Genomic DNA, 18,277 nt, shown 5'->3' on the forward strand with positions numbered 1-18,277 from the left:
GTTGATGAAGTCGGTGGGGAGGGTGCCAACCCCTAGATTGTGGATCCTCGTCCTTTGTCCGAGTATGGTGAGGTTCTCCATACTGGGGTGTTGGATCAGCTTTCCTAATTTGTGTACTTTGTAACTAGTACTTTTTCTTTCCTTTTTTGAAGAAACACTACTGTGGTTTTTTTTTTTTATAAATGGCTTGTTTAGAGTGCTTGCTGCACTAATGATATTTTTTGATGCACTGCTTGTGCATATCTGTCTTGATGGTTTATAGGTTATGTTTGAATTACAATATGTTGAATATGCTTAATTACTTTTGAATAGGTAGAGCGAATGAGAATGGTATTTGTGCTCATGCGTGAATGTTTGTCTAAAAATGCGCGCGGAATTGTGCTGTTTTTAGACTGCTCATGAGGCGCACAATGTTCACCATTTTGTTTTCGCGTAAACCAAAAAGGATTATATGTAATTTGTAATAAACGATAACGTGTAAGGATAATTTTTTTGCATTAGTAAGGCGCAGGGCCAATAATACAAAGTGGAACAGAAAAATACATTGCCTGTATTGTTTCGTCTTGTGGAATAGTTCGGCTTATATATAACACCTGCGCAGCTGCTGCGCGTTCCAGGTGCGGGGAACTTTTGTCCCATCAATTATTTTCAGGGTGTACGCCCCTTTGCCTAGGACTTCATTGATAATGTATGGTCCTTCCCATTTTGGCGCTAGTTTACCTAGTTTTCGGCATTAGAAGCTTCCTTGTCGCGCAAAACGAAGTCTCCTGGAACGAATGTACACACGCGTACGCGCGTGTTGTAGTATTTTTCAAGTTTGGATTTGTACCTTGCCTCTGCGATGGCGGCGTTTTCGCGCCTTTCCTCAAGAGGGTCTAAATCCATTCTTTGCTCCTGCTCGTTGTTTTGCTTTTCCATGGCGAGCATGCGCGACGATGGAAGGCGAATTTCGGCTGGGATTACCGCATCTGATCCGTAGACAAGACTGAATGGGGTTTCCCCTGTGCTAGTCTTTGGCATGGTACGATGGGCCCATAAGATGCTGGGAAGTTCATCAACCCATCCTCTGCGCGCTATTCCAAGTCGTGCTTTTATGCCATCGACGATCTGTTTGTTGACACTCTCAACTTGGCCATTTGCTTGTGGGTGTGCCACAGAAGCAAAATTGTGTTCGATCTTCATTTCTTTGAACCACTATTGAAGATCTTCTGAGGCAAAATTGGTGCCATTGTCGGAGATAATACGTAATGGTAATCCAAATCTGCAAATAATATGTTCCCATATAAATTTGCGGATTACCATTGCTGTGGTTGAAGCTAATGCCTTAGCTTCAACCCACTTTGTGAAATAGTCGACTGCTACGATGATAAATTTAACGGCGCCTGGCGTGTTAGGGAATGGACCAACGAGATCAATGCCCCATTGCTGGAAGGGCTAAGCGGACGTGACTGGTACGATCGGATTTTTTGGTCGGAGTGTCTTTGGTGCATGGCGCTGACAAGCTACGCATTTCTGTAGTAATTCTACTACGTCCACGTGCATTCCCGGCCAATAATAGCCCTCATTCATTAGTTTTGCCACTACCATGCGCGGTCCAGCGTGTATCCAGCATAAACCTTCATGGATTTCCCTGACTAAATATTGCCCGTCTGTTTTGTCAACATAGCGCAGTAGTGGTCCCATGAATGACTTCCGGTACAGAATCTCCTCCGCCATTTCATAGTTTATTGCCTTGTTCTAGATTTTCCTAGCTTCTGCCTTTCCTTCCAGCAGTTTCCCATGTTGTAGATACATGATGATCGGGGACATCCAAGATGGATTGCCGATCTCTATGACGTTTACTTGTTTAAGAGGGACATAAGGATTGGATAACACTTCGATGCGTACCTCTTTTGCTAGGTGTCTGAAGCTGGTGGCAGCTAACTTGCTTAGTGCATCCGCGTGCTTGTTTTCGCTTCTGTTTATGTGATTGACTTTGAACGTTTGGAATTGGCTGATTAACATCCGCGCTTGTTCCAGATATAACGCCATAGCTTCACCCTTTGCATCGTAATGCCCATTGACTTGCTCAGCCATTAATTTTGAATCTACGTTAGCTTCGAGATTTCGTGCTCCCATCTTGAGCGCTAAGCGAAGGCCTGCCAGAAACGCTTCATATTCTGCTTCGTTATTTGTGCTTTGGAAATCCAGGCGTATCGCATATGTAAGTTCGTGATTATCTGGGCTGACCAATCGGAGGCCTGCGCCTGCTCCATCATCATTAGAAGCTCCATCTGTGTGCAGAGTCCACACCATGTCGTCGAAAATAGGAACAGGGTTCTGGATTGCCTCGCATTCTTGGACTTTGCCGATGGGAACCTCTGTGGCAAAATCCGCTAGAACTTGCCCCTTGATTGCTGGTCGCGGTCTGTATAGGATGTTGTATCCTCCTAGCTCAATAGCCCACTTAGCCAGTCTTCCCGCAACATCGGGTTTGGATAGAATTTGCCCTAAGTGGTAATTGGTGAGAACTGTGATGACATGGCCAGAGAAATATCGACGTAAGCGCCGTGATGTGTGTACCAGTGCTAAGACCAGTTTCGCTATCATTGAGTAGCGCGTTTCTGGGCCAGTGAGCATCTTGCTTATATAGTAAATTAGAGTCTGAATGTTTTCTCGCTCCACCATTAATACTGCGCCTACCGCTACTTCCACAGCAGATAAATATAAGATGAGTGGTTCTTTTTCTCGCGGTGATGTTAGCGTTGGCAACTGAATTAAACATTCCTTCATTTGCTTGAAGGCTGCTTCCGCTTCGGGTGTCCACTGGAAGTGAGTTTTCTTGGCGCAGTTTCGTAGTGTGCTGACGAACGGGTAAGATTTTGCAGCATGATTTGCCAAGAACCTGTTCAAGGCTGCTAATCGCCCTGCGAGTCTTTGCATCTCTTTTATTGTTGCAGGTGACGGCATCATCTGGATAGCTTGCACTTTCTCTGGGTTTACTTTAAAACCATCTCTTGTCACTATGAAACCCAAAAATTTTCCTTCCTCCATCCCGAAGGAGCACTTCGTTGGGTTGAGCTTTAAATTTACGCTGCGCAAAGAATTGAGCGTGCGCTGGATATTTGCAAGCATTGTTTCCTCCTCATGGCTCATGATGACAAGGTCATCCATGTATACCTCGACTGTTTTGCCAATGTCCTCCCCGAAGACTGTATCCATTAAGCGCTGGTAAGTAGCTCCTGCATTGCGGAGACCAAAGGGCATTTTTGTGTAGCAGAAGATGCCCTTGTCCGTGCGGAAGGCAGTTTTGTCCTCGTCCTCCTCTTTCATTTGGACCTGGTGATAGCCCTTATAACAGTCGAGGAAGCACTTCCAGCGAAATGATGCCAGGGCGTCGACTTTTTTTGTCTATCTCAGGAAGAGCATAGCAATCTTTCGGGCATGCTTTATTTAAGTCTTTGAAGTCTACGCACATTCTCCATCCGCCACTGTGTTTTTGGACCATCACTGGATTGGCGACCCAGGTGTGGTATTGGACTTCGTGCAAGATTCCGGCGTTAAGTAACTCTGTTACTTGTTCGTACATAGCTTCTGCTTTCTCAGCGTTGAGGCTACGTCTTCCCTGTGCGACATGTCGGATGTTTAGACAATGTTGTGCTATATCTCGTGGAACTCCAGTCATATCCGCCAGACACCAGGCGAATACATCCTTGTTGTTGGTTAATAATTCTTTTAATTGTATACGTATCGTTGGTGAAATGGCGTGCCCTAGTAGGATAGTCTGTTCCGGATATTTTCCGTTTAAGACCCATTTCTCTGGCTCATTTGATGCTGAGGGCTTTGCCACTTTTGCTGGTGGCTCATATTCAACGTACATGACCTCCTTGCTTGAGTATAAAATTGCGACACTATTTTCTATTGGAAACCCGCATGCAGCGTCTGGAATAGAAGTGATCATGCTGAATTCTCTTTGTGATCTTCTTCCGAGCAAGACATCATGGCGTGATGTTGCTGGCATGACCATAAAGTTTACTGTGACTGTGCGTGAATGCTCGCCATCAGATAGAGTCACAGGGAATGTAATTTGCCCTAATGGGAACACAGCTTCATTGCAAAATCCGGTGAGAGGGAAATCAACCGGTTCTAAACGTGCTTTGTCCTCTGGATCAAGTTGTTTGAAGCACTGCTCGTATATGATATCCATCGAGCTTCCTGGATCTATAAACATATAGTCCGTTCGGTAATGGCCGAAGATGCCAGTAATAATTACTGGTCGTTCTTCCTGAGGGCCTCCAGGGACGACAGGAAACACAACTTGCTGTTCCCTTCAATGCTGATCATTGTGTCGTTTATTTGGCCTTCGGGAAGGACCTCCTTGTACCATGTGTATTTGTTTTAGTTCAGCTTTCTGATAGTTGATATCTCCTGATTTTGGGAGTATCTCAACATAACTGTCAGATTGGATGTCCCACTGGCAAGGCATCTGTGGGTCCAATACTACGGTATCAATTTTACCACGGCTTTCTTGCAGAGTATCAGATCTGATGTTTAGGGACTCAGATCTATTAGTTTGTGTGAAAATTTGGTTAGCAACTTGGAATCTGCCAAACCAATATTCTGGGGCTCTCTCTATGAGTTGATCTGAAGAGTCCTTTTCTGCTGAATTACCGCTGTTTTTGTTGATTCCCCTGATTTCGGCGATCTGTTTTTCTTGGGTTGCTGTAACACCTCGAAATTTTGCGTCCAATAATGTATTGACACGTATCTTGAGTTTACACGTGGTATCAAATACTAAATAAAGGACTAAAGTTGACAAACATTGAAAGTATGTAAATTCGAGGGTTAAAAATGTCAACGAGGGATAAATACACTGTATAGTAACCCTAAATGATGCTCGTACCTTCAAACGGATAAATCATGGATCGTACGGAACGAAATACGGAAGAAAGTGAGAGATTACAAACTACAGGGGTTAATTGTGTCAACATGTTTAAGTTATACCTCTGAGTGACCCTTTAACATACCCGAGGCTTTGTAACAGTAAATTACGCTCACTAGAATATACGATATAAATTTCGCAAAGTTCCGTTTTAAAACGAGAAAGTTATGATCAATTCCGTATGCAAGGGGTTAGAAGCGTCAACAATGAAAGATAAGGCTTTTCGGATAGTAATTAAACTAACCGGGGACTTAACGGCGCGGGTAAAAGTCACGAGGCCCTTATTCGTAAATAATCGAGGCCCAAATCGCAAAGTTACCCCTTCGAAACCGAAAGGTCAGGCTAATAATGGCAAAAGATTTGAAAATCTTGAATTACAGGCCTCAGGCGGGCCGCATTAGAGAAACAAGGAAGTTCAGGCGGGCCGCGAGCCATGTGAAGATTCGGTTCCTGACATAAGGATTCAGGCGGCCCGCGTGAGCGTAGCCTGAACCTTAATGCGGGCCGCGTCAAGGTGCCAGATGTAGAAAACATGCACAGATTCACTGTTTGATGCTTTAACCGACCTTGGGAGCAATTATGGAAGCATGGGCGCCCCCTACATGTCCCCTAGCACTCAGGGACAACTGCTGATCATCCATGAGCAATTATAGACTTAGTTGTGATGATCTTGTGCTCCAATTTTCACTATAAAAGGCAATGTAATGCACACAATTGAAACACACCTCAAACCTGCTTTCTTGATCACTTCTGGAGCTCAAGAGCATTCTTCTAACATCTGTGGTCGTGCACCAAGCTTCTGTAAGTATGCCTAACCCTTTGTGGTTTAGTTTTTGCTTAGTTATAGCCTAAAAGTCAATCCGTCGTAATTAACGATTGACTTGACGATAAATCTCAAATGGTCTAGTGGTTTGTCGAATCAAAGGTAGTTAAATGTTGGTAATCATGTGGGCATTAAACCCCTAAAAGGGCACCCTCTGATTCCCACTCTAACTAGTCCGATTGTCGAGTCAAACTTGCTTAGAAAAAGTCAACAGAATGCTATTTTGCGATTTTATGCATAATCGGTAATGCAGATAGCGTATAACCTGTTTTAACACTCATATAACATGATAATAAGTATATTAGCTAGTCTAAGCTTGTTTGATCCGACCATTTACTGTTTTGACCCGGTTTGGAACCGAAGGTCGCAAAACTATGACTTTTGCTTTGACTTCAGTTCTGACCCGTTATGGTATGATTTAGATATGCCTTAGGACTCTCTTAGGACCAGGTTACATGATGGTATAACCCTCTGTGACCGGTTCGTTGTTTGTCCGAGTCTTTAGCACATTTCCGTTAAATGCTTAAAAGTTGACCGTAACGCCCTTTTCAATTTAAAACGAGAATTTTGATATGTGAAAGGACAATAACCTTAGTCACTGATTTCTAAGCATGTCCCTAAAATTTCACGTCAATCTGAGGTCCAGAATAGGAATTATGCTAATTAGCGTAATTACGGAAACTTTAGTAATTAAACGGCGCAATTAGCATAATGCCTATCTAAACCCAGATTTCAACACCAAACCTTTTACACACTGATGTAAAATAATATTTTGGAATTTTTGAAGATTTTTAATTATTTTTAACCTGCTCATAACCTGTGGTTATGGCATCGGTTCGGTAAATACCGAATATACCCTTTTCGAGCATAACTTGAGTTCTACAAGGTCTTTTGACCTGGTCCCAGTTGCTACTGATTTTATATAATAAATGGAGTATTTTGGACTTTATAAACTGTTCGGAAAACTCAGATTTCCTATAGAACTCAGAAACCTCTTATAATCTTTAAAATGACCGAAATACCCCTACGGGGCACATAATGGATTTAAACTCGTTACGGGCATCATGGAAGGTATCCTACTGATACCACAACCCCTTTAAAGCATATTGACTTAGGAAACTTGTGTAGGATTCTTACGGTTACCCGTTACGCCTTTTGTGCACACGGTTCGGCTTATGTAACTAGTTTACATAAACTAGCCGAAACGGGTCAAACCTTATTGTTTTGACTTCAAAATCCAGAGTGTGGTTATATTACCCATATAAAACAAGTCTTCAAACTTGTTGGGTCTGAATCACATTCCATTTACGGTTTTCGCCTTTCACGCGATTAAACCGTAAATATCCTTTGAAACTAATCGGTCTAAGCTAAGGCTAAATTGAAGACCCGTTAGGATTCTAATAGGTTATTTTAAACCTTTGTTCCAGAATAGGAGACCAGTAAAAGAAACTTGCATCTTGTTTATTAAGGATTATTACTTGCTCAGGTAAATACTTTTAACTTATTTCCCCTATACGGGCTTGGGTTACGGTATATAAATTACCGCTTGTTCGGGCATTAAATCTTCCATCATATGGTGGTTAATTGAATAATTTAATCGGCCCGTTTAAATACGTTTTGTTGGCTTTACGCCTTTGGGAGCTTAATGACCATGTCCCGGATATCCTTGGCATCATTTTACGAAATGGCCACGACCCCGACACACGAGTGTAGGCGTACACCCGTAATGTGTCTATGTTATTAAAGGTATAACCGTTGGTTTTCCCGCCATGGCTTTATGCTATGTGGCATGTCTATTAACCTTAAACCCGGCACGACCCGGGCGACCGAACGCATAGTGAACATGTAATTCTTTTACAAGATTTAATTATAAATCATCCCAAGTTATAAAGAGTTTGTGCCTTGTGCATTCAAATCAATTTTATTAAACATTTTACAAAAGTGTCGGTTGAATGTATTTACCAGTGTAAACTGACGTATTTTCCCCAAAAAGATTAAATGCAGGTTCTAAGCGTAATTGGCTGGATATTTCTCCTTAGCATCAATAAAGAGTCTCGCAAGCTTAAGATGCCTACGTCTGTTGACCAATACTTATATTTTATCTTGATCCTCTGTGGATTATATTTCGACAATTGTGATACTTTGATATTACATTCAAAGGTTGAAATATATTTATCTTTATGCTTCCGCTGTGCATTTATATATTGTGTGGTTTGACTATATTGTTGCCAACTACGTCACGGTAATCCACCACCAGGCCCACCGGTGATACACGTGGAAATCGGGGTGTGACAGGTTGGTATCAGAGCCAACGTTGAGTGAATTAAACACTATCCCTATGTGTTTGATCTCAATGACACAATTGCACATACTCGAGTCTAGACAAGAACATAGGACAAATTCGAATTGTTATTCCAGTTTGTCTTTTATTGTTTATTATGATTTAAAAGTTTGTTAAGCAGGAATTATGCCACCTGCAATTGGAAGAGGAGGAAGAGGCAAAGGGCCGATCACTACTCATAATGATCACGAGGCCGGACCTTCGAACATGCGAGCTCCTTCCAGTACAAGGAGTGAAGAACCTCAGAGACGTAGAAGAAACCTCTTTGAGCCTGCAAGACATTCTACCTCACACAGTTCGACACCTTCATACCGCCACTCTTTTGGACCAGATTCGGAGAACAATCCCAGTAACCCTCAACCTTCTTTTATACCTCTCCAGCGATCTGCTTCGCACCGTTCCTATGGCGATCCTACTCCTTTCTTTCAAGGCCGATTTAACCCGGCTGATTATGTCCAAGAACCAATAGGTTATAACCCTTTAGGACCTGAAGACCATTTCTCCGAAGATAATGCGGTAGATATGGATGAAGACACAGATCCCATAGAACCTGCAAGAGGTACTCCCAATCATCCTATCGAGATCTCTGATGGGTCATCCTTTCATGGAACACCCTATCAAGGTCCCGACAGTTACCAGCCGAGGTTTAACCAGTGTGATTGGTACTTCACACCTTCTCATCACTTCTCGCCTCATGAGCAGCAGCAGCAACAGGATCCTTCCGAGGATTCACGCATCGTGGCAGTTACGCCACCGCCTCCTCCGCCACCAGTTCAGCAAGCACCTCCTGATCCGCCAAGGCGTAGGAGATCAGGCGTGCGGATGTCTACCCGAGGAGGGGAATTCCACTTTAGCACCCCTCGCCACTCGAGTGCAAGTCACTTTCCGCCAGTGCCTGAAGAACCACAATTAGGGGAACCTTCTGGTCACCCTGCAGAGGTGAATTCTGCACCAGTTGCACCACCTCCGCCACCATTCGGCTATGACAATCCAATACCAGCATACGGCGGTTCCATCGCGTACAACCCGTTTGAGCAGCCAACTCACACGCACTACAACAATAACTACGATGCCGACCCATACGTGGTAGCGGCTAATTACAAGGCCCTCCATCCCGACAGAGCTTATGGAAACCTTTGGGGAACAGATTACTCAGCTCATGGGTATCCAGTACCAACTAGACCTCCGGTTCAACAACCGTCACAGCAGCCACGTTTTTCTCCACCGGAGCAAGAAGAAATCCTCCACCGTTTAAATCGAGTGGAACGAGACTTCGAGCAAGAACGTAAAAGTAATCGTGGATTCCTTAAAGGCCTAGCGAACCTACTAAAAGGGAGAAAGAAACGAGATCATTAGTCTCTTTATGTACTATAGTATTTACTATTGCAATCAAGTCCCTGCAAGGACATTTGTCTTAAGTATTTTAGTCCGTGCGTGGACATTTATCGCGTTTAGTCCCTGTGTGGACAATTACATTTCAGTCCCTGCGTGGACTTACCTTTTAGTCCCTGTGTGGGCATCTATTTATGTATTTGGTCCCTGCATGGACTTGTTTTCTGTAAACCTCTGCGTAGGTACTTATTTATTTAAAAGTCCATTTTAGGGCAGTGTGTAACCATTATTATGATTAATGGAATGTTAAGTTATAAATTTCATTTTCGTTATTAAATACATTATTATATGAAATGAATCAAAGATCATTCCTTTTTAAATTAATCTGCCTAAATAAAGAATCTTAATAGTGAAACCTAGCCTGGTGTCATTATAAGACCCGGCCAAGATGGTAAGACTTAATTAAAAGATTCAGATTTCCAGTTAACCTCTGTAAACATGTTAACATCCTTGGCAGATGTGATTCGTTAAAATCACACGCGTCATTCTTATATAAGAATCCCCCAAAAGGATTCCAAGACCCAAATTAATGATTTATAAATCATGGGCTAAATCGTCAATAAAGATGATCATTTATCAAACATCCATTAGTGATGTAGTGCCCACGGGCCATACTTATTGTCATATAAGACAAAAGACAGTTGTAGTCTATGACTCCCTGTCAGAAAAGGTAAAAGGACTACGGTTCCAACCTTCATGCCTTGATTCTCTGTAATCCCGGCTTATATTATAAAACGTCCTTGTGACTAGGCTTTTGTGCCACTAACTATATTATTTGTAAATAGGATAAGTTATATTCAAATCCTAAATAACAGTGAGTAACAAATTAACCCAATATGGTCTATGTTTACCATGGTTAATGAATTGCCATAAAAGACAATTCCATAATAAACTCCTAAATAAAACTTTGTCATTATCTTCTGTATCAGATTCGAGTTACAATGGCTGAACCAAGTGGAGTTAATAGTCATTCGAAGGAAGATGGAAATGATAACACCCAGATTCATTTAACGGGCGCTGAACTAAAAGCTTTGGTAGACAACGCTGTTAAGGCAGCCTTGGATCGGCAGTATGAAGAATACACCGAGTCCCGAAGCAGAACCCTATCTACACCACACTCAAAGCCAAAAACCCACTCTAAATCTCACAGCAAACCACCCTCAACTCCGTCTAAGCCTAAGAAGGACGACGATGGGCACTCATCCAATGAGAATAGTGTCCACCCTAAGAAGAAAGTAGTCGATGATACACCTCGCGCCAGGGGTTGCACGTATAAATATTTCGTATCTTGCAAACCCGGAGATTTCACTGGGGAAAAGGGCGCGGTGGATTGTATGACCTGGTTAGACGAGATGGACACTGTTGTGGACATCAGTGGTTGTGCTGAGAGAGACTTGGTGAAGTTTGTTTCACAGTCGTTCAAGGGTGAAGCCCTAGCGTGGTGGAGATCTCTGGTTCAAGCCTCTGGGAAGGCTGTTTTGTATAGCATGACATGGGAGGAATTTATGGCTCTCATCAAGGAAAATTACTGCCCTCAGCACGAGGTTGAGAAGATAGAGTCTGACTTCTTATCGTTAGTCATGAAGAACCTGGATTGCCAGGCATATCTCACGACTTTCAACACTCTGTCGAGATTGGTTCCGTACCTTGTTACACCGGAACCCAAACGGATTGCGCGCTTCATTGGGGGCTTGGCCCCAGAAATAAAAGCTAGCGTAAAGGCTTCTAGGCCTGCTACCTTCAGATCCGTGGCAGATATATCTCTGTCCCTCACGCTTGATGCGGTGAGGCAGAGATCGTTGAGGAATGCTGATAGTGAGAAGAGGAAACGTGAGGATGATGATTCACGTAGATCCAGCAAGAAGCATCGGGGCAATCGTGACCACAAGAGGAGGTCATAAAGCAAGAAAAATGACCGACAGTCGGGCGATAAGCCCTTGTGCAAGGTTTGTCAGAAGCACCACTTTGGAAGGTGCAGGTTTGAAAAGAAATCCCCACCGAAGTCGTGTGGGATATGCAAGTCCTCGGAGCATAGGACTCTTGAGTGTAAGAAACTCAAGGATGCAACTTGTTACAGTTGCAATGAGAAGGGGCATATCAAGACGAACTGCCCGAAGATAGTGAAAAGGGCTGAAGATGGGAAGAAGACCAATGCGAGGGTCTTTCAGATGGATGTTAAAGAGGCTATCCAGAACGACAATGTCATAACCGGTACGTTCCTTATCAATGATGTTTTCGCAAGAGTCTTATTTGATTCTGGAGCAGATAAATCCTTTGTGGATGATAAGTTCTGCGAGTTATTAAAATTGCCTGTTAAAACCTTGAATGTAAAATACGAAGTAGAACTAGCTGATGGGACCATGGGGACAGTTTCAACTGTTTTAGATGGATGTGTTATATCAATTAGGAATCACTCATTTCCTTTATCCTTGTTACCCTTTAAACTCGCTGGTTTTGACGTAGTATTGGGTATGGATTGGTTATCGCATAACCAAGCCCAAATCGTGTGCAACCAAAAACAAGTGGTAATCAAGACTCCGTCTGGAGAACCACTTACCATCCAAGGAGATACACGACATGGATTGGTTGCACATGTATCTATGCTAAAGGCATCCAGATGTTTGAAGAAAGGATGTGTCATTTATATGGCACAAGTAATCATCGGTGAGGAGAAACCCAGAATTGAAGACATTCCAGTCATCTCCGACTATCCTGAAGTTTTCCCAGAAGAACTGCCTGGTTTGCCACCAGACAGACAAGTGGAATTCAGCATCGACATCATTCCAGGAGCCGCACCTATCGCAAGAGCGCCTTATAGATTGGCACCCACGGAAATGAAAGAATTGAGGACGCAGCTAGATGATCTGCTGGCCAAGGGTTTTGTTAGACCAAGTTCATCTCCTTGGGGAGCGCCAATCCTGTTCGTCAAGAAGAAAGATGGTTCGATGCGTCTATGCATCGATTACCGTGAGCTGAACAAAGTGACAATCAAGAAGAGGTATCCTTTGCCCAGGATCGACGATCTGTTCGATCAATTGCAAGGAGCGAGCTATTTCTCCAAGATTGACCTACGGTCAGGGTACCATCAATTGAAGGTCAAGGACGAAGACGTGCATAAAACTGCGTTTAGGACTCGATATGGTCACTTCGAGTTCCTAGTGATGCCTTTCGGGCTCACCAATGCACCTGCCGCATTCATGGATCTCATGAATCGCGTTTGCAAACCTTATTTGGATAAATTTGTCATTGTCTTCATCGATGACATCTTTATCTACTCGAAGAATGAAGCTGACCACGAAAAGCACCTTCGATGTATTCTTAAACTGCTTCATCAAGAAAAGCTTTAGGCCAAGTTCTCTAAATGTGACTTTTGGCTACGAGAAGTCCAGTTCCTTGGACATGTAGTCAGCGAGCGTGGTATCCAGGTGGATCCCGCTTGTTGGTGCACTACATCTGCTGATTCCGTCTTGTATCGAGTCAATGTCTTAGAACGTTAGATCTGGGCTCGAAATACGAGAAATAGTGAAATGTATAGGTTTTAGAAGTTGGGCCGCTTTTAGAGTCATATTAGATAGTTGGATCGCTTTAGTGGTCATTTAATGGGCTGGACCGCTCATTAGGCTAATGAGGTGAACCGCTCGAGTGGTAACAAGTTTGGACCGCTCGAACGGCAAAGCTTATGGACCGCTTATGAGACATCTTGTATGGGCCGCTTATTGGGCCTGTCCAATAAGCAGTCCCAGATCCCTATAAATACCCTAAAGGCGATCTTAGTTGTAGTGTGGCGTAGAAATCGTGCCGAAGTTCTGCCGGTGCGAGATTTGAGCTGTAAACGTTTGAAATCAGTAAAACAAGTAGTTAAAGTGATTTGCCTGCTGTTTCTACCTTAGTTTCTTGTTATTCCGCACCTGAAACCAAGGAGAAAGCCTCTGAACGACTCGTTCGGGTCAGCATACGATCCTACAAGTGGTATCAGAGCTCAGGAGGAGGTTCTCTGCAGAAATTAGCTGGATTTTGTCACTTTTTCTTACTTCTACACCTTCTTTTTCTGATTCGAGAAGATTTCACGGTCAGAATTCGTTCAAATTCTCACAGAATGTGCAAAATAGTACCATGACAAACCCTTAAAAGTTTGCGGTTGAAATTCAAAGAATTAGTGGGTCAAATCATCGTCCGAAGTTGAATCGCTCTTCGGAAATTACTCCGGATCGCTTATTGGATCAATCTTGAACCGCTTATTCGTACGTGTTAAGGACCGCTCATTCGGTCGGATTGCTCTTGAACCGCTCATCCGGACAACTTCTCGAACCGCTTATCTGGACCGATACTGAACCGCTTATTCGGACATTTGGTGGATCGCTTCTTTGAACCGCTTATCTGGACTGGTTCTGAATCGCTTATTTGGACTAAGTGTGAACCGCTTATCTGGACCGCTTATCAGTCAAAGTCTGATCCAAGTGTACATCGTGCAGTTTCGCTTAACCAAATCATGGGGTTTAATATCTTTAACATGACTCAAGAAGAATGTGATAGAAGAAGAGTACTAACGAAAGAATTTGATTCATTTTCAGGTTTTCCAGGAGAAAGCACAAGATGTATCATTGAGAGATATATACATCTTGTTAATTCAATGTCCGAAGTTGGTTTAACCAAAGCATCAGAGGAACGGGTCGAAAAATTTGTCAATGCGTTACCTCAAGAAGAATGGGAAAGTTATATCTTAAAATTAAAAAGTTCTGAAGAGTTTTCTAGTCTGACAATTAGTCAACTCATTGGAAAAATTGAAGAACAGATGAAAATGAACGATGAACAGAAAGAGGAAGCTTCAGAAATCAGAGAATTTGTAAAGTCTGGATCTTTAAGTTCTACATTAGGATGCTCTAAATGTGACAACTTGAAGACAAACAATGACAAACTCACGAGAGACACAGAAAGTTTGACATCTGAAGTCAAAAAGTTGAAACACGAGAAGCATGCTACTGAAAAACAGATTCTTATGGTTCAGAATATTAGTGAGAAACTTAAAGCTGAAAATGACAAACTGTTGGTTGGTTTGAACAGTTTGACATTTGAAAACAAGAAATTGAAAGAAAAAGAAAAGGTTTTTGGAGAGAAAATTAAGAATTTTGAAATTGAAAAATCAAAAATTGAGAAAGATTTTCAAAATCAAATGAAAATTCTTGAAGATGGGAGAAATGTGTTTAGTAAAAACAACATTGAAAAACAGAAAGTGTTAAATTCCCATCTTCAGAAAATCATTAAACTTGAAAAAGAAGGTGAGTACGCTAAAGTGAAAATCAAAAAGTTGGAAAAAGAGCTTGAAAGCAAACAGAAATCATCAGAAGATGAAGATTTCTGGATCAAGTTAGAAAACAAAAACCTGAAAGCGAATGAATCAAAATTTCAGGAACAGATAAAAGTTTTGATGGATGAAAAATCTGTTCTTGAAAATTTGAAGATTGAAAATGAGAAAACTATCAAGTCTCATTTTGAGAGAATATCTCAGCTTGAAAGTGAAGCTGAGAATTCGAGGAACAAAATTGATGAACTTGAGAAGAAATTGATGGGTTTTGTGACTAAATCGGACAGTTTGAATTTTCCCTGTCCAAAACCAATCAATTCAGTGCCGATAAGTGAAAAATTTGAAGATTGTGATGAGAAAACTGATGATGAAAATGAGGAATTTTATTCAGCAGATGAGTCTGAGACAGAATCTGATGCTGAAATTAAGAAAAAGGAGAAATTTTTGAAATTAAAAGAAAAATTTCAGAAAACTGTTTTACACTCGACTGAAAAGGGAGAATGCTCTAAGCAGAAACCTGTGAAGAAGATTGTAAAACAGAAACAAAAATTTAAAAATGAAAGAAAAAACTCATCAGTTAAATCATCCAATCGCAATCAAAAATCAAAAGATTTAAAAAATGAAAAATCAAAAATTGTTGGTGCAGGACAGATCACAGTGCTTCAAAGTCAAATCCAGCAAGGTTGAGGAAGGAGTATCACCAAGCCAAACAATGCTTTGATCTGAGCGTTTGGACTAAAAATGGTGATAGGTATGATAACAGAATGTGTTACAGTTGCGGCTATCATGGACACATTGCTGTTAACTGCCGGTATTGGAGTTGTGAGACCAGGAGGTGCTTTAATTGCAACATCAAAGGTCACATTGCCAGAGATTGCCCAAGGAAATCTAGTGAAAGATTGAGGGTTAATTCTCAGAAAACGGCAAAGATTCCAGTCACAGTCAAGCCCCAGGAACAGAAGGTTTTGAAACCTAAAGTTCAAGAACAGTCAACTCAAGAAAAGAAAGTTAAACTTTCACAGGGGCAGAAAGACAGACTGAGGAAAAAGAGGAAGAAGGCGAGAGAGTATCTCGAGAAGATTTTGTCCTCGGGTTCACAGGATAAACAGATTAATAGTTCTGATGAATCTACTTCTTCATCTGCAAAGTTGAGCAAAAAGAATTCATCAGATACAAATCTGAGGACAAAAGAGGAGAAGAAGAAGGAAAAGGTCGGCGATGAATCTGACAGATCAAAGTCAGACAAGCCACCTGCAGGCAATGATTCTGGTATGGTAAAACCAGAGGAGCCATTGGTAGAGGTAAAAGTTGAAGATTCTAGTTTAACAATGGATGAGAAAAACTTTCCACCATTGTTGAGCAAGAATTCAAAATCACCCAAGGGCAGTCAGGCTTGGGTGAAATTGTTTAAATAGAAAAACCTGACTTGCCGGAGATCCCAAGATGGTATCGTGGATCATGAATCGGCACATTTCTTGAGAAATTTCACTTTGGTGATTTTTTCGATTTACATGTGGTAAATCAGGGACATTAAGTTGTACTTGATTTTCTACAGGTGGTTTATGGTAAACTGGAAATGATAAATCTTTAAAAGGTTTGAAGAAAACAAGATGATGAGATAACCCCAAATCTACAAATGGTTGGAACACAAACTAAGTTTTCCGGAAAAACCATTTTGATTGAAACAAACTTAAGTGTTTTGAAATCATTATGGGAAAATAGTTTGTTGTGAGGGGGAGTTCTGATTGTTTTTGCACGAGAATGGTGAATTGAGGTGATTCACATAATGTTGTCATATTTCTTGTATAGTTTGTTTTCAATTTTTCTTCAGAAAATCAAAATTGAAACATATTTTGATTTTAGGGGGAGTATTAAAATTTTGAAAAATTTAAAAAATTGAAAAATGAAAATGAGTTTTGTTGCAAAAAGAGGAGATGATAGTACATCGGTGGACTATCACAGCATGCTAGAGATTTGTAAAGACAAAATTGTTTTTAAACAAGTCTTACTAATGATGTGTCAGTAGGCTTCACACAGTTAGTAAATTGTATTCGAGATATAAACATAAAATCAAAACTTACTTATTTTGTGGGGAACACTACTTGGATATATAGGTAACCCCTGAAATCTCGTCTGAAAGGTTTCTTATTCTGGAATACTAGGTTCTTGTACTCAAATGATGTCTGGGGTATTATTCCGGGACTTCTGCTGAACGGTGGTTCTGACTTAGTCCCTGGCTAATACTTGCTTCAATATGCTTGAAACATAGCATAAAGCCCTCAGCTGATTAGACAATTAAAATTGATGATCAGTTGTTGTAGCTGAAAAGATCCTCTAAAGGGGACACACTGCTAAGTCGAAGCTGATATCTCTCTGCTGAACGGAAGTTCTGACCTGAGATCCCTCAGTTCTCGCATTTTTCCCCTAATTTATATACAGATATCATTTGTAGTTATACTTACCTGTAGATCAGAATATTGGGATCTGGATACGGGAGTATATTCAAGAGGTGGGACACTCAAATAAGTTTAAGTGCTAATACATTAAATACGTATCTTGAATCAATTGAAAATTTGTGTAGAGGTTTAAGTGGACAACAATACTGACAATCAGAAGTAAATTTGTTTTTAACATTTGCTGATTAATCAAGATCAACGGTGTTGGTGATATGTCTCAAAAAAACCGATATGATCCTCTTGCACAATCTCTCAAAAATAGTGTTCATTTCTGTATTTCTCTTAATGCAAAAATACAAAAATATTGTTTGTTTGTTAGATATTTGAAAATTACAAAAAGATTTTCGACAACAGAGTGTGAAGAACTGATATTTGACATTTCAAGTGTAAAACATGTTGAACTTGTGGTTTGGGAGAGAGTGTAAAATTGTGAAGATTTGAAATGCAAATTTGGTTCATTAACTTGATGAATAAGTTGAATGGTAACCTACAGTTTGATCTTCATAATTTTTCTTATATAATTTGCTGTGTCATTAAATTGAATTGCAAATTGTATTAGTTTGTAATAGTATGGTTGAGTTTTGCAGGTTTCTGATCCTGTTGCTACGAATAGCCAGGAGACACATCAGAACCAGAGGTGAGCTTAAACAGAGAAAGCCAGGAGTTGATTTCAATGGTGATAACGATTTCCAGACAGAGATCTCAGCATTATGTTAGGGGGAGTCTGATGAAAGTTAGAGCCAGAGAATGATCCAGGCATGTGATTCCAGGAAGAAATTCCTGAAGAAGATATTATTCCAGGCTAAGTTCCTGAAGAAGGCCGAACAAGATTGAAGAGTTGTGATTGTGTGAACGACTCTCACTAAAGATTCCGTCAACATTCAAGGGGGAGTCTGTTGGTGCAGTTGTCTGTCGACTACATCTTCGTTCGTATCTTAGAATGATAGATTGATAAAGAGAGAAAAGCCCGAAGACTGATCAAGACTGAAGAACTGAAGACAGCATTGGTGTGACTCGATAGTCGACTCCATCAACATCTGAG

General features: G+C 41.3%; 1 protein-coding gene across 1 annotated transcript; it reads right to left on the reverse strand.

Moving 5' to 3' along the window:
* Positions 1-720: 720 nt before the first annotated feature.
* Positions 721-1,182, reverse strand: LOC110937279. Its single transcript, XM_022179707.1, has one exon. The coding sequence runs from the start codon at positions 1,180-1,182 to the stop codon at positions 721-723; it is 462 nt and encodes a 153-aa protein (XP_022035399.1).
* Between the last annotated feature and the right edge of the window lie 17,095 nt (positions 1,183-18,277).

The sequence above is a fragment of the Helianthus annuus genome, chromosome 1 (genome assembly GCF_002127325.2).
Source record: "Helianthus annuus cultivar XRQ/B chromosome 1, HanXRQr2.0-SUNRISE, whole genome shotgun sequence".
Taxonomy (NCBI): Eukaryota; Viridiplantae; Streptophyta; class Magnoliopsida; order Asterales; family Asteraceae; genus Helianthus; species Helianthus annuus.